The 14,062-nt window shown below is 44.6% G+C and overlaps 1 protein-coding gene across 6 annotated transcripts in view; it reads left to right on the top strand.

Moving 5' to 3' along the window:
• The window catches only part of JMJD1C (jumonji domain containing 1C), a 178,627-nt gene that overhangs the window by 106,716 nt on the left and 57,849 nt on the right, over nt 1–14,062 (top strand). For 5 of the 6 annotated variants that reach the window (XM_025202589.1, XM_014519329.2, XM_025202590.1 and 2 more), the window contains one exon: nt 11,805–11,910. In XM_025202589.1, the coding sequence (XP_025058374.1) occupies nt 11,805–11,910 (106 nt within the window). Of the gene's footprint in view, nt 1–3,904; nt 4,056–11,804; nt 11,911–14,062 lie in introns of those variants that run through there. The other variant, XM_025202588.1, reaches the window with a different exon arrangement.

Raw genomic sequence — 14,062 nt, 5'->3', positions numbered from 1 at the left:
CTGCTGAAGATAAGCACTGAGTTCACTGGTATTGGCTCCAAAGCTGTAAAGACTACCATTGTTGATAGTTCTGGCAGTGAGAGTACCAGACACAATCATATGAGTTCAGTTGGTATGAGAGCATGATATACGTGGATCCCTGCTGCCACCTAGAATTAGAATGCTTGTGATAGTCCTTTAACTCCCCTGATCGCATTTTGAAATGGGAAGAATGTTTCTAGAAGGTCTCCTCACAAGAATTTGAACATTTTTTCTCCCATCCTGTGGGAATTCCTTGTCATAGATAGAGGCAGCTAATGAAAAGGCGAAGCAAGGACAGTCTAAATCTATATTGACAAATAGAGTCTAAAGGTTGGACATCTTTGATAGGAAGTTATATTCTATCTCTAGCTTTTCAGTGATCGTGGTTGTGTAGCGTGGGATCGTTCTGAGGGCAGATGATCCCAGGTATGGTTCCTGCCATCACTGCTGAAGGCAGCTCAGCCAGGGCAAGGAGGTGAAACACTTCACCACCATGGTGATGCTGCTTCATCTTGGGAGGCAGCACCCCCTTGCCCTTGCTCCTCCTCAGCCTGGCACCAGTGGGAGCATACCTAAAGAGAAGTCCCCCTCTTGCTCCAAAGCCCCCATCCCCACTGGGGAGGTGCTTGGTCTGGATGGCCAGCCCTTCTTAGTTGAGTGGCCAGGGTTCAGGCAGCTCATGGCGCTTGTGGCCCCATCCTACCAAGTGCCCGCATGCACCACCTTTATCAGGACGGTGGTGTCCTCCCTGTATGAGGCATGCAGGGAGTACTTGAGGGAGGAACTGAGCAGAGTAGGCCCACAGGAAGCTCTGCACTTCACCTCAGGCATCTGAAGCAGCCAGGATGGAGATCATACCTACCTCACCCTCACAGGGCACTGGTGTGATCAGTCAGGCCGTTGGTAGGCTCTCTTTCAAGAGGAGGTGATGGATGAGTCCCACATGGCAAGGGAAATCATGGTGGCCATGAACCACGTGGTGCAGGGGTGGCTCATTGGGCAGGGTGAGCTCACCTGCGGGTTCGTGGTCACCAACAACGGGGCCAATAGGGTCAAGGTGGTCCATGATGTCAACTTTGTTGGCATCTGCTGTGTGGCACACAAGTTCCCTCATGGTCAGGGATGCTTTGGAGGGGCACAGGGCTGCAGGTGATGGCACTATCACTACCACCCAGGTGATTTCAAAATGCAGGAAGGTGGCATGCTACTTTCACCGCAGCATCAAGGGGGGCAAGATGCTGCAGGAGAAACAGGCAGACCTGATCATCCCGCAGCACAAAATCATGCAGGATGCAGAGACTCGGTGAGGCGGCAGTCAATTTATCACCAGCCAGCATGGGAAGAACATCTTCCTGATGAGCTCCTGTGCCAGGGTGAACTTGGAGGTATGAGCTGGGGCTATGGGAAAGGAGGAGGCCCCAGGTCCTGGACATGACCTAAAAATGCACCCTGCTAGGGTTGGGAGGCATGACCTAAAATTGCACCCTGCCGGTGGTATGGCAGCCCTGAAGAAATGCTAGGGCCAAGGACCTCCCTGGTGAAAGGTGGGTGGGAGGCACCATAATCTCCAGGCACCACATGTATGCACAGTCCTGGCTATGGAAATCCCAGACCTCTAAGATCTTTGAGAGGGCTGAGGCTTGCTGGTTGCAGTGCAGTTGTGAGGCTCCAGGTGAGCTTAGCTGCCTGGGATGCCATCTGTGAAACATAGGCTTTTGGGTTTAAAACCTTCATCAGGCTGAGGAAGCATCTAGTGGGTGGGTGGGGGGGGAGGGGTGTGTGCGCGCGCGCGCTCTTCCTGGGTGGAAGGAATAGTAAAGAAGCCAGAGGCTGGCATACAATGCAAGCAAGAAAGCCAGTCAGTGAAAATGTAAATTGAGGCATCAGAGGGCGAGAGAGGATGGGGGAGGGAGGTGGAAGGGGGATGTAGCAGGTAAAAGGGGAGAGGTACCTGCTACCTGGGGAGTTGGATGTCAGGCAGGTTGTAGTGTGTCATAAATCCAGTGTTTATATTGAATCCATGAGTTTCTGTATCTAGGAGGTTGATGAAGTTTAGTTCATAGGCCCATCTGTGAAGGCGGGTAGGAGGCACCTGATAACTTCCAGTCACCGCACAGTCCTGGCTGGGGAAAACCCAGACCTATAAGATCTTTGAGAGGCCTGAGGCTTACTGATTGCAGTGGAGTTCTGAGGGTGAGAAATGCAGGGATGGTAGCCCCTGTTTTCTTCCCACAGCACCTTAACACACACACAGTCACACGTCACGAGATTTGGTTTGAACAGTTTGAGGTGCAGTTTCCCAGAAACACGTGCACCTATCTCTTTGAAACCTGGCAGGCTTCATGCCCTTAGAAGGGGCTACCATCCCTGCAATTTTCATTTAAATCTGCCAAAAAATGAGAGTTATAGGTGTTTCAGTGATTCCTCATTATAGCCTATGGCGAAATCAACAAACCTCTACTAATCGGCGCCGAACGTTCTGAAACCGATTCTGCTGAATTTCATTTGGGACAGTGATTCGAATCTCCAAATTGAATCACTGTCCTCCGAATCGGCCAAATCTGAATTGAATACTTCCCTGTTCGTGCAGGCCTGATGTGTACTCCTGCCCCAACAAGAGAGCATTAAAAGTTTCAAGAGCATACTACCTGAGCTGCTATTGGTTTCTCCAAGAGACACTATAAACCATAGGAGACATTCAGTATATACCTCAAGCAGCTCCTCTAATCAGAGTCTATCCTTTTTGAAGTAATTATTTTGATTGTTCAGTTGAGAATAGTTTAACAGACAAGCAACACCTTCTTTAGCTGTCTTTCTTCAGGAAGCAAGTCTTTCACTGCCTGGACCTCCATGACTACAGGTTGGTGGGCTCTAATACTGAAAATACTGGTGTATACAAACCAGTTTGTTATTGACCCTTCCCTTTCTGTGCAGGACACTTTTCACAAGATTGCATAACTTCAAAAACTTCAATTACAGCTATAAAGGAGGTTTCTTTGCAACATAGATGGAAAACATTTGTTTATTATACTTCTTCACTGTCAGGATTTGGAGCAAGTTTGGCGCGCACTCTACTACCAAGAAATGTATTTTATAACCAAAATGCTAAAAGTACCTGCCGATTTTTAAAAAACATTTCATATGTGGTAGCTAATGTGCCAGAAACATGCTGTTGCTGCAAACAGTGAGGTAGCTATGGCAACTCCTTCAGTATATTTTGTTTTTCTTAAGGGATGAGCGTTGCAACTGAGAGGATTTGGTGAGTATTTAGAGTTGAGAGGTTGCCACATTAGGACATGGCTGCTGGGTCTGTGGCCACTCGGGGACTGGGGCACTGAACTGGGTCAGGGTGGATGAATACAGCCTGGGGACAGACTGGGTCAGGGAGCCAAGTCAGTCTGAGAACAGAGTTAGACAGCATGCCAGGTCAGGAGCCCTGAAGAAGTAGACAGAGGGCAAGATTACCAATGAGCAGAGTCAGGAGTCCAGAAGATCCAACTGAGAGCAATATCTATGAGCGAGCTGAGTCAAGAGCACTGGAGGAGCAGATGGGGAAAGCAGGGTTACCAACAGGCCTAGTTGGGAGATCAGACTAAGAGTGGAGTCTAAGAAGGAGTCGCAGAGCAGTCTTGGGTCAGGTTGCCAAGATGCTTCCTGCTCCCTTTGTAAGGGAAGTGGAGGCTCAGCTGACCCCAGCCAGCCCCTCAAGTGACAGAGAGTGGGCAGAGAGCTAGGCCCTGCTGCAGGCTTTGGATTGGCTTTGATCAGCCTGGGGTATGAGCTGTATGGTAGCAGGCCAAGATGACCAGCTGTGCTGGCCAGGCTGAGACCCCACATTCAAGGCTGTGGTCTGATAGACATCTATACTCTGCCCATGTTTCAGAGACTGTAGAGACAGGAGTTGGAACAGCATATTCCTGAAGATCTTGAAAAGTTCCTAGGCTGGCTCTATATGCCTGTATACATTTTATCTGGAAGGCTGCTGATTCTGTAACTGCCGGGAAGCCAAGTTACTGGTAATACAAATGATAAATGTGAGTATGATTCATTGAAGTTACATTAGTGAATATTTTTATTTTTGAGGTTGAGCTTTGCTGTTAATATTTGATAATGTTTCATTTCATAGTTTCCTTGTGTAGAACTGGATTTTGAGACCTTTGATCATGTAGAGTAGTAGGTTGCTGTGTGATAAATCCTATTGATGTTACTTGTCAAGGAATAGTCTTGCAGCACAAATCTTATTGATGGGACTTATGAATTGTTATCATTCAGTCTGTTGCCATTTCTAAATACACTTAATGTATATGGGCCTTCCAATTCCACTGGTCCTAGTACTGCAAATAACTTTTATTATTCCTGATACCCAGTGTTCGCTCAGATTCTAGTAATGTTTAACGTCAGTTTCTTTGATTGAAAGTTTGTTTCTCAGTCAAGAAAGCTTTAGTCACTCTTCCTGACTTCTGGGTGTAGCAGATTATCCATCTAGCCACTTTCCAACCCTGTCAGCTGTCATTCAAAAGAATGCCTCTTTGACAGTGTTTTTTGTGTGAAGACTTACCATATTTATATGATTTGTTCCCCAGTGAAATGACTTGGAGAATTATTTGCCTTCAAAGGGTATCTTAGTCCATAAATAACATGTTTGTATCTAGGCTTAAAATCCCATACCAGAGTACAAGATTCTTCCCGAGTCATATGCTGGTCCGCATTGTTCTTCTCTAATTACTCACCCTGGAGAGAAGAGAGTCTGTGTCCTTCATTCCCTAGATTGCCTTTAGTGCCATCAGTAGGGTGTCAGGAAGATGCTTAAGGGCATAACCTGTCTTTTGTGGCTTTCAGAGCTGTTGGTTGGAGCAAGAGAAATGTTCCAGGGTTTGCTCTTCATTTTTTTTTTTCACTGTCTCTTGCAAATAAGACAGAATGAAAACAAAAACTGGAGAATGAGTTAGTTGAAATGATGATGGTGAATGTGTTGTGTGTGAAATGCATGAGGATTGAGAGTGATTGATTCAGTGGAGAAGGAAAGAAAATGAATGAGTCATCAGTAGGAGAAGATGGAAATGGGAGAGACTGCTTATTGTTTTTAGACTTTGACGTTCGTATTGCACGTAGGAAAACAGCAAGTAGGCTTACTCACGGTCCTTGAGTTTTATTTTTTATTTGGTTTGCATTATTCTCAACTGTATTAGCCTTTTAGTGTGATTCTCAAGTGATTTATGTAACCTCTGCCTGGCCTTGGGGTGCAGGTCTGGTACAGCTGTCTATTGATGGATACCAGCTTCTCTGCGAGGTACTTTATTCATCGTTAATTATTCATCTCTGCTAACAAATGAAATGGGGAAGTGCATGAGAATGAAGGCTGTGGTACTAGGAGCTAGAAGAGATAGGAAAGAGAGTTCAGAGGGGAAAGAAAAGCAGGGAAGGCTTAGAGAAGATGGTGATGGAGGGGAAAAGAGAACAGAACACAGACACAGTACAGATATTTAAAAAATTGCTTTCTTCTCACTTGAGTAATGCTGAATATAACAGTAAGGTATTGGACAAATACCAGAAAAGTTAGTTAACACCCAGTGACCATATTGCAGCTTTTAATATTCTTTTGCAAGCTTCCCACTTTTATCAACCTACAGTTTGCCTCCAGTTGAGGATAGTATATACTCATATATCCAAGTTGTTGAGTGTAAAAAAGATGATAATATCTTTTTCTGAAGACAATGAATCATTGAATTGAAGTATGGCTGGAAGGGACCTCCAGAGGTCTGATGTAGTCCAACTCTTTGCTTGGTGTCCCCCGTTATGCAAACATTAGAGTTCGTATCTGCTGTCTCAGAATAATGATTTTCACAGTAGGGTTGGAAGGGACCTCATGAGTCATCTAGTTCAAACCCTTGCATATATGCGAGATCAGTTATTCCTAAACCACGCTGGACACATTTATCTAGCTTTTCGTTGAAATAAAGGAGATGCCCCACTTTGCTTAAGCAGCTTTTTTCATTGTCTTCCTGTTCTTATAGTAAGGAAGCTTTTCCTGATGTTTAATCCAAACCTGCTTTTCTCTACTTGAACTTAAACTCATTATCTTGCTCTCTGTGATAAAGGATTATTTCTCTTTTTTATGGTGAACTTGCAAATATTTGAAACCTTCTGTCATTCCCATTTTTTAATTACTTTTCTCCAAACTAAATATATCTAGTTTTCCCATGGCTTGTATTTCAATTCCTTTATCATCCTGGCTGCTTATTTGGATCCTGTCCCTCTATGTGTTCCTTAAAGTGCAGTGCCAAAAATTGGACACCATACTTCAGATGAAGCCTAATCAGCTCTGTGTAGTTGCATATACTGCTTCTGCTAAACCAGGTCAAACTTATATTTGATTTTCTTGTGACAGCATAATGATGTGCTACTGGCAAGCAAGTTATCCCTTATTTGTGGATTTGTTTTTTTTTCTCCCTCTCTGTGTATCAGTTTATGTTTGTCTTTGCTTTCATTTTGAGCAAGACTGCATCCCCATCTTTTAAATTGTGGCCTCCTGTTGACATGAATTTTCTAGTGGTCCACTTCTAGCAGCATGTCTAATCATACCTGTATTAACTAAATTACCTACACTTGACCTTTTCCTTAGTGTAAATGCAGAATAATAGCATTGAACTTGATTTAGCTAGTTCAGTTTTCTATAGAGTCTGGACTCCTGCCATGCTCATGTAAAGTCAAGTTGCTATCATTCAGTTAAATTAGAGAAGAATGTTAAGTTTAGATTGGATTTAGCTAGCATGTGTTACCTTAATCATGACTAGTTTTCCTGATTGGGGTAAAACATGCAACTGTGCCTTGTCATAGTTTCAGTTAGAAGCCTTTAGTGTTCTGTGGTGCAAATGTTAATCTCTAATATAGTTTTCAAGTTTGTTTTAGTTGGGAAGAATGGTATCGTGATTACAGAATGCACAATGTTTTAGATTTCTTGAAGGAAGCTCTCTGATAATGTGTGTTTTCCACCACTTTCTATCTCTTGGTGAAACCACACAGTCCTACCACTTCTGTATTGGATTTCTAGGCTGTAGACCCCATTTTTGCTACAAGTGATTACACATTTAGTCCAAACACACCTCTAAGCCCATTTTTCCTTTGGGAGCCTGTGACCAGTAAGGCTGCTTCATATGTGCAAGCAAGCAAGCAAACAAACAACGTGTTACCAGCAATAGTAGCGCATTACTTCAGTCCAGCTCAGCAGCGTCTGTATAGATTGGGCACTTCAGCGGGGCTTTTTGTTGCTTTTATCTAAAGCTGATTCAATTGGCTATTAGATAAAAGTGCCAAAAAAGCTCCACTAAAGCACCCAATCTATAGAGACATTGGGTGAGCTGGGTCCAACTAAGGTGCTGCCTCTTTTGGGCTCGCGTGGGGCTTGATGAGGGAATGCGCCGAGTTTAAAATAAAACACTCAGTTTTTCACAACAGTGTATGTATTATGCATTGGTATACTGTAGGCAGAGAAAAGGGATGAAACAACAGGAGGCTTAAATGTCTGTTGTGGGTTACCTAAAATTATTTCCGTGCAAATGTTGTTGTTGTGGGAATTCTATTTAACCTGACACCCCTACTCCTGACCTGAGAGAGAGTCTGACCCTGTTATTTTTTTCTGCTTCACTGTCAGTGTCTCATCTGTAGTTGCTGCTGATCACCCACATCCTTTTTCTTTAGGCAGGGATCTTTATCAGTTCAGTTCCTCTGTCTAACCTAGGTTCAGGCCTGAGGAGAATATACCCTTCCCGCCTGGTTGCAGCCAGGCAGGTGGGCAATTTCCAATTAATAGCTCCTTTCACACTCTCTTGAGGATCCTTGATTTTTTGTTTTGTTTGTTTGTTTGTTTTTCTTTTCTTTTTTTTTTGGTAGAAGACAGGGCAGGGTGGCACCCTATACAGACTAACTCATTCAGAGAAGAGTAAGCTTTTGTAGGATATAGTTTACTTCAGAGGTGCTCAGTTCCCAACCCTGAGGCCAGATCTGGCCAATGGAGCTGTCATCCAGCCTGTGGGGCTCCCCATATGTACAAAAATTTGGCTGCAGGAGAGTGGTGGCAGCTAATTGCAGGTCCCCTGCTGCCAAATTTCTGGACCCATGGGAAGCCTCGGAGACCAAAGAGTGTGGCCCTGTGTGCTAGTTTGGGCAGCGTGGGGCCCAGTCTTGCCTGTTGGCATCCATGCACCACTCATCTGGCCTGTAGAGGCAAAAACGTTGAGCACCGCTGGTCTACTTCATCAGATGCTACCTTATATTTCATTGCTTCATCTCCTGCTTGTACCTTTCTAAGAGCCTCTCTTGATTTGATTTTCTTCAGTGAGCCAGGATAATATTGAGCAGAAAAGCTGGCTTAAGTATTACACAAAAATAAGTTGCCTCCCTCTCATTTTTTTTTTTCTCTTCACAAGGCAGAGGAGATGATAGCTAGAAAAGAGGAGAGGGAGTGGAGAAAAGAAAAGGGAGAAGATACAGCTGACATGGGGGGCTGTAAAAGACGGAGAAATAATGTAATAGAACATTTTGGGGGAGAGAGGCTGAGTAGGAAGAAATCAGGAAAGGTGACTAAAGGTTTGATTGTCTAGGAAGGTTGAAGAAAGGTGCCATTGAATTTTTTGTAGGGGAAGCCCATTTTTAAAAACTTTTGTTTGATGCCCCATCTAGTAAACCTGTTGTTGGGTTTTGCATCCAAGAGGAAATAATTTAGCAATCTTAAGGTTAAAAATTACATTTTTATGGCTGTTGTTGTCTGAAAGTCTAGAAGCAGCTATAAAGCTGTTAAATTCCTGAGACTGAGGACAGCTTCAACAGTTGCACAGGCATCTTGTGTTAGGGGTGCAGTCATAGCCATTGTAGTATCTTCAAAATAGTTCTCCTTGTAAATGAGCATAATAGATATATTACTCAATTTGATCTTAAGTAAACTTTTTTTTGTTAAAAATCTGTGTCCTTCATAGACTGAGATGGCAAATAAACAGTTTATCAGAGTTTGATAAATTGCACTGTAACCAGAAAAACCTGTTTTCATCATGGTGTATCTTGAGGCAATACCTGTGTGGAAAAGGCAAGCGGTAATCTTGTAAAAATTAATCACTTTATTAACTTAGTTCTGGAAACTGAATAATCTTAAGTGCAGCAGTTGATGATTGTGTAAGTGGATGTGTACCTTACTGGTTATGTACTGGTTATAAAATAATTTCTTGTGTATAGAATGGATCTGATGCATGAAGAGAAGCTTTAAGCTTTTGAAATACTGGGTCTGTCTGTAGTCTTATAATTACTGAGCAAATTAACCTCTAATATAAGTGAGAATAACTCCTCCATTGTAGTTGAAATTAACACCAAAATTGAATGAGCTTCCCTGGCTCCTAAATTTGGATGACAACCCTGTACATTAATATTTTTAAAAAATTATTGCAGTACTTATTTTCTACACGTGTTCAGTGTAAATATATTTTTAAGTTTGTTATATTTATGTTTTCATTTAATTCATGCCTTAAATCATCAGAAAATCTCTAAGCAGCCAGAGGAAGCTATAGTTAATTAAACCACAGATGGCAAGGACTAATGTGGTGCTGACCTCTGCAAGAATTGCAAAATCTACTTAGCCTTTTTTTTCTGTAAAACGTTGCAGTTGTAATGAGTTTTTGTTCATATTAAAACTTGTGATTCATGCATTAAAGCATGTCCAGCTTCAGAGCAGCTGGGGCCATACACCACATGGTCTGTGTGCTGCAGTACAGACTCCCCAGGACCCCCACTGCAAGAGCAGTGCAAGCTCCCTGCTGCTGCTGCCACCATTGTGTGGGTGATCCTGTGCATGCTCCAATCCCCCATTGCCACTGCTGCATAGGCAATTCATCCCCATCATGTCACTGTTGCAGTGGCAGGTACATACATACAAACCTACACAATTGCTTTAGGTCCTGCTGAGGCCATAGCAGCCTTGACAGCATGCCTCTGGTATATATCAGTTAAAGGAACCCCACTTTCTTTTGTAAGTCATCTTTTTCTAGTCTCTTCCATGAAGGGACCTACCCCAAACTTCCAGAAGAACTGCAATTTACTGGGTCAGGCCATAGGTCCATCTTGCCCAATATCCTGTGTCACGGTGGCAGAGCTAGATGCTAAGAGGGAGAGTAAACTGGGTATGGCCAGGGATTTTTCCATTGCTCCTTTCACTTGCAGCCTCCTGCAAACTGGAAGGAAAAATGAAGGTTAGTTACTTGTATTGGGATCCTTTGAGGTGCAGTTTTCTCTCACCTGGGGACCAGGGTTGGGGGTGGGGGTGGGGGATGCTCTTCTATTTAAGGTCTCACCACTGAGCAGCTCACACATCCTGTGCGTGTGAATATGCCGTATGTCCTGGAAACAGTCAGTGAGAAGCTTCGCTTTCAGCATATTTTACCATTGTTACATGTTTAATGTGGTAACTTTTATTTTGTAGATATATATACAGTGAGACATATTTAGGTTAATCTCTGAAGGGATCTGTGTGATATCTTGTGTAGCTTTCACGTGTTTGTGTGTGGCTTTTGTGTGACTCCGTATGTTGTACTTATCAGAGATGCAATAATATGTCAAATGGCAAACACAGTGTGTAGGCCTGGAATTCACGTGTTGAAGCTTATACAATTTTCAAGCTGATTTTCAGTTTCCTGTGCAAAGTATGTTTTACCTCTTAGACCTGTCTTTTGATACTATATGCACCCTCACTCCCATTTTTAAGCTTGGAAGATGCAGTTAAAGATAGACTCTTTTAATAACAGGATGTATTGAAAGGAAATGGGTCAGTTATTGTTAAAACATTTAACCCATGTACAGAGGATTTCCCCAGTTATTTTAATTGTAGATGGAAGTCTCTAGCACAGCTACAATATATCTTTTATTTACTAGTTTCAAGGAGCTGCCTGTGTTCTTCTCAGAGCCACCGATCAGCAGTGCTGTTTTATTGTTTTTCTGCCACTGAACATGAATGCAGGAGTAGAAAATATACCTTGAAATGCCACCATTTAAAGGTGAACCAATAGATTGTACCATGTCCTGTGTCTCTGTGAGCCGTGCATTAGGGGAAAGAAAAATGGTTTTGTATCTATACTGGTATGATGACAGTGCCACCAAAAATGCATTGTTTAGCTGTCAAGATGCTATCTTACTAACTCAAAATAGTATACAGTGGCAAGAAAATGTACATTTTAAAATTAAATATTTAAGAGCATTTTAACCAATATTGAAATATATGATCTTTGAACCCATACTGTTAACAAAATTATATTCAGCCTTAAATTGTCAAAATGTTTCTTTTTTTTACAGATGTATAATGCAAAAACTTAAATTGTTTCTGTCCATGTGCATGCTTGTGTGTGTGCACGTGTGTTCAGTATATATTCAATTAATTTAAAAAAAAAAAAGTAAAACTGAACTAACTTTCTAATTTCTTTTTATCACATTTTATTATCCTTTTTTGCTGTGTGCTTATAAACACTGTATTCTTTATAGGGGAACTAGCTTGCAATGAGGCATTATTTATAAATGTCTGATCCTATGAATAACTTATCAGTCTTACCACCTGTGGGATCTGTATACTTTGTTCATGCAGCAACCCTTTCTTCTATCTTGCATTTTTTCCAAGAATAGTACATAGATTTGTATTTAATCAGTACATTTAGGGCCAGGTTACTTCACATTGTATTCCAGGTTATATTTAGGAAAATATTCATAAATGTTACGAATAAACATAACATATATGGTGCTTTTTAAATCTCTAGGACGACGTAGACAGTCTAAACCCAGTTCTCAGGGACAACCCGCAGCTACATGAGGAAGTAAAAGCCTGGGTAAAAGAACAAAAGGTTCAGGAGATTTTTATGCAAGGTAACTACTTTGGCAATGTATGTATATGTTCTGTTTTGAAGCTAGAAATGTGACTGAATAGATTTAAAAAATTGGGGCATGTTATTACAGTAGTAATTTGATAATAGTCAGCTCGTGGATATTTTATTAAGGATTTTGATGTTAAAATGTGATATCTTTATTATAAACTAATAATAACCATGTGTCCCTCTTCATCTCCCAGCATACCAGTACACGTTCAGAACAAAGCAGCAGTCTTGGGTAACGGAGTTTTACTCAGAAGTAAATAGATTTCCCTTACAGTAGCTCAGCACTGATAAAAAGGCCCTGTCATTGATAGTCCTTCTTTCTAACCAGTTACTGTTAGGTCAGAGATCATTAAGATTCTCTGACTTAGTCTTAATTGCTGTAATTACAGATAACCCATTAAATCAAAAACAAAAGGGTACAGAGAGAAGCTAGGTATTAAGCTGTGGCAGAAATGTGTAGTGTGTGGTGACAATTGAGCCAGTGTTATATGTGGTTTTAGAGGTAGTAGGCCTGTGTGAATAGGGAAGTATTTGATTCAGAGGACAGTGATTCGATTCAGAGATTCGAATCGCTGTCCTGAATCGATTTGGCCATATTAGCTACTGATGATTCGGCACTAATTCGGAGAGATTCAGTGATTTGGATCGGCTGGGGGGAGCCGCAGGAGAAGCCCCCATGGCTCCCCTGTTTGGCCCCATCCGCTGCCCAGCCCCAGCCTAGTACCGGCGCTTAAAAAAAAGCCCCATACTCACTATCTGCAGGAGTGGCGATTGGGGCCTCTGGGCGCTTGTAGCAGAGCACCCAGCACTCGCAGCGAAAGGGTAGTAGGGGGCAGCGGGGATCGTTTTTCTCCCCACCTGGTACCCACGCAGCAGCTGCCCAATGGTGTGACAGTGCAGCTTGGCAGGGCACTGTGTGCTGCCTGGGAGCTGGGGCTGCCGGGGCTGAGCACTGCCGGGCTCCGGCTGACTGCTCGAGCCACCCTAGCTCCCAGACAGTGTGCGGCACTCTGCTGAGCCTCACTGCACCCGTGCGATGCATCAGCTGTTGCGTGGGTACCCAGTGGTCGGGGTGGGGGGACACGATCCCCGCTGCACTGCGCAGGGGGGCTCTGCTACAAGCGCCCAGAGGCCCCAATTCCTGCTCCTGTAGCTGGTGACTGCAGAGCTTTAAAAAAAAACAAACAAAACCCCCAAAAAACAAGCCCCACACTCACTGGCTGCAGGAGCAGCGATTGGGGCCTCTGAGGGCTCGTGGCAGAGCAGCGGGGGACAGTAGGGATGGCCCCTGCCTTCCCATGTCAACTGCCCTGTGGCGCAGGTGCAGCGTGGCTCGGCAGGGCGCCACGTGCTGCCTGGGAGCTGGGGCTGAGTGCTGCCAGGCTCCGGCTGACTACTAGAGCCACCACAGCTCCCAGGCAACGCACGGCACCCTGCTGAGCCATGCTGCACCCGCGCCATGGGGCAGCTGCCAAGTGGGGGGAGGGCGATCCCTGCTGTCCCCCACTGCCCTGTGCTGGGGGGTGGGGAGGGCTCTGCCACAAGCCCTCAAACGTCCCAATCGTTGCTACTGCATCTGATGAGTGGGGGGCTTTTCTTTTTTTAATTGCCAGGAGGCTGGGCCAAGCGGGGGATGGGACCAGGCAGGGCTGCCATGGTGGCTTCTCCAGCGGCTCCCCCAGCTGTGCCTGCCTCTGCCCTGGTGGGGGGAGTTGCAGGGGCTATGTGCTGCTGCTGCTTGGTCAGCTTGCGGGGGAGGGGGCGTGATGCAGGCACGGCTCACTCCGGGCAGTGGCAGGACATAGCTTGCCAGGAGGCTGGGCCAAGCGGGGGATGGGACCAGGCAGGGCTGCCATGGTGGCTTCTCCAGCGGCTCCCCCAGCTGTGCCTGCCTCTGCCCTGGTGGGGGGAGTTGCAGGGGCTATGTGCTGCTGCTGCTTGGTCAGCTTGCGGGGGAGGGGGCGTGATGCAGGCACGGCTCACTCCGGGCAGTGGCAGGACATAGCTCCTGCTCCCAGTGCTATCGTGCCTGCATCAGCACTCTGAGCGGGGGCTCTGCCCTGTTGCTGCTTGCCAGCCGGCACGGAGGACACGGGATGAAGGCGCGACAGCACTGGGAACGGGGCTGTGCCCTGCTGCCTGTT

This window comes from Alligator sinensis, unplaced genomic scaffold (assembly GCF_000455745.1).
Source record: "Alligator sinensis unplaced genomic scaffold, ASM45574v1 scaffold674_1, whole genome shotgun sequence".
NCBI lineage: Eukaryota > Metazoa > Chordata > Crocodylia > Alligatoridae > Alligator > Alligator sinensis.
Note: the sequence above shows the minus strand (reverse complement) of the source record. Positions and strands in the feature narration are given on the sequence as shown.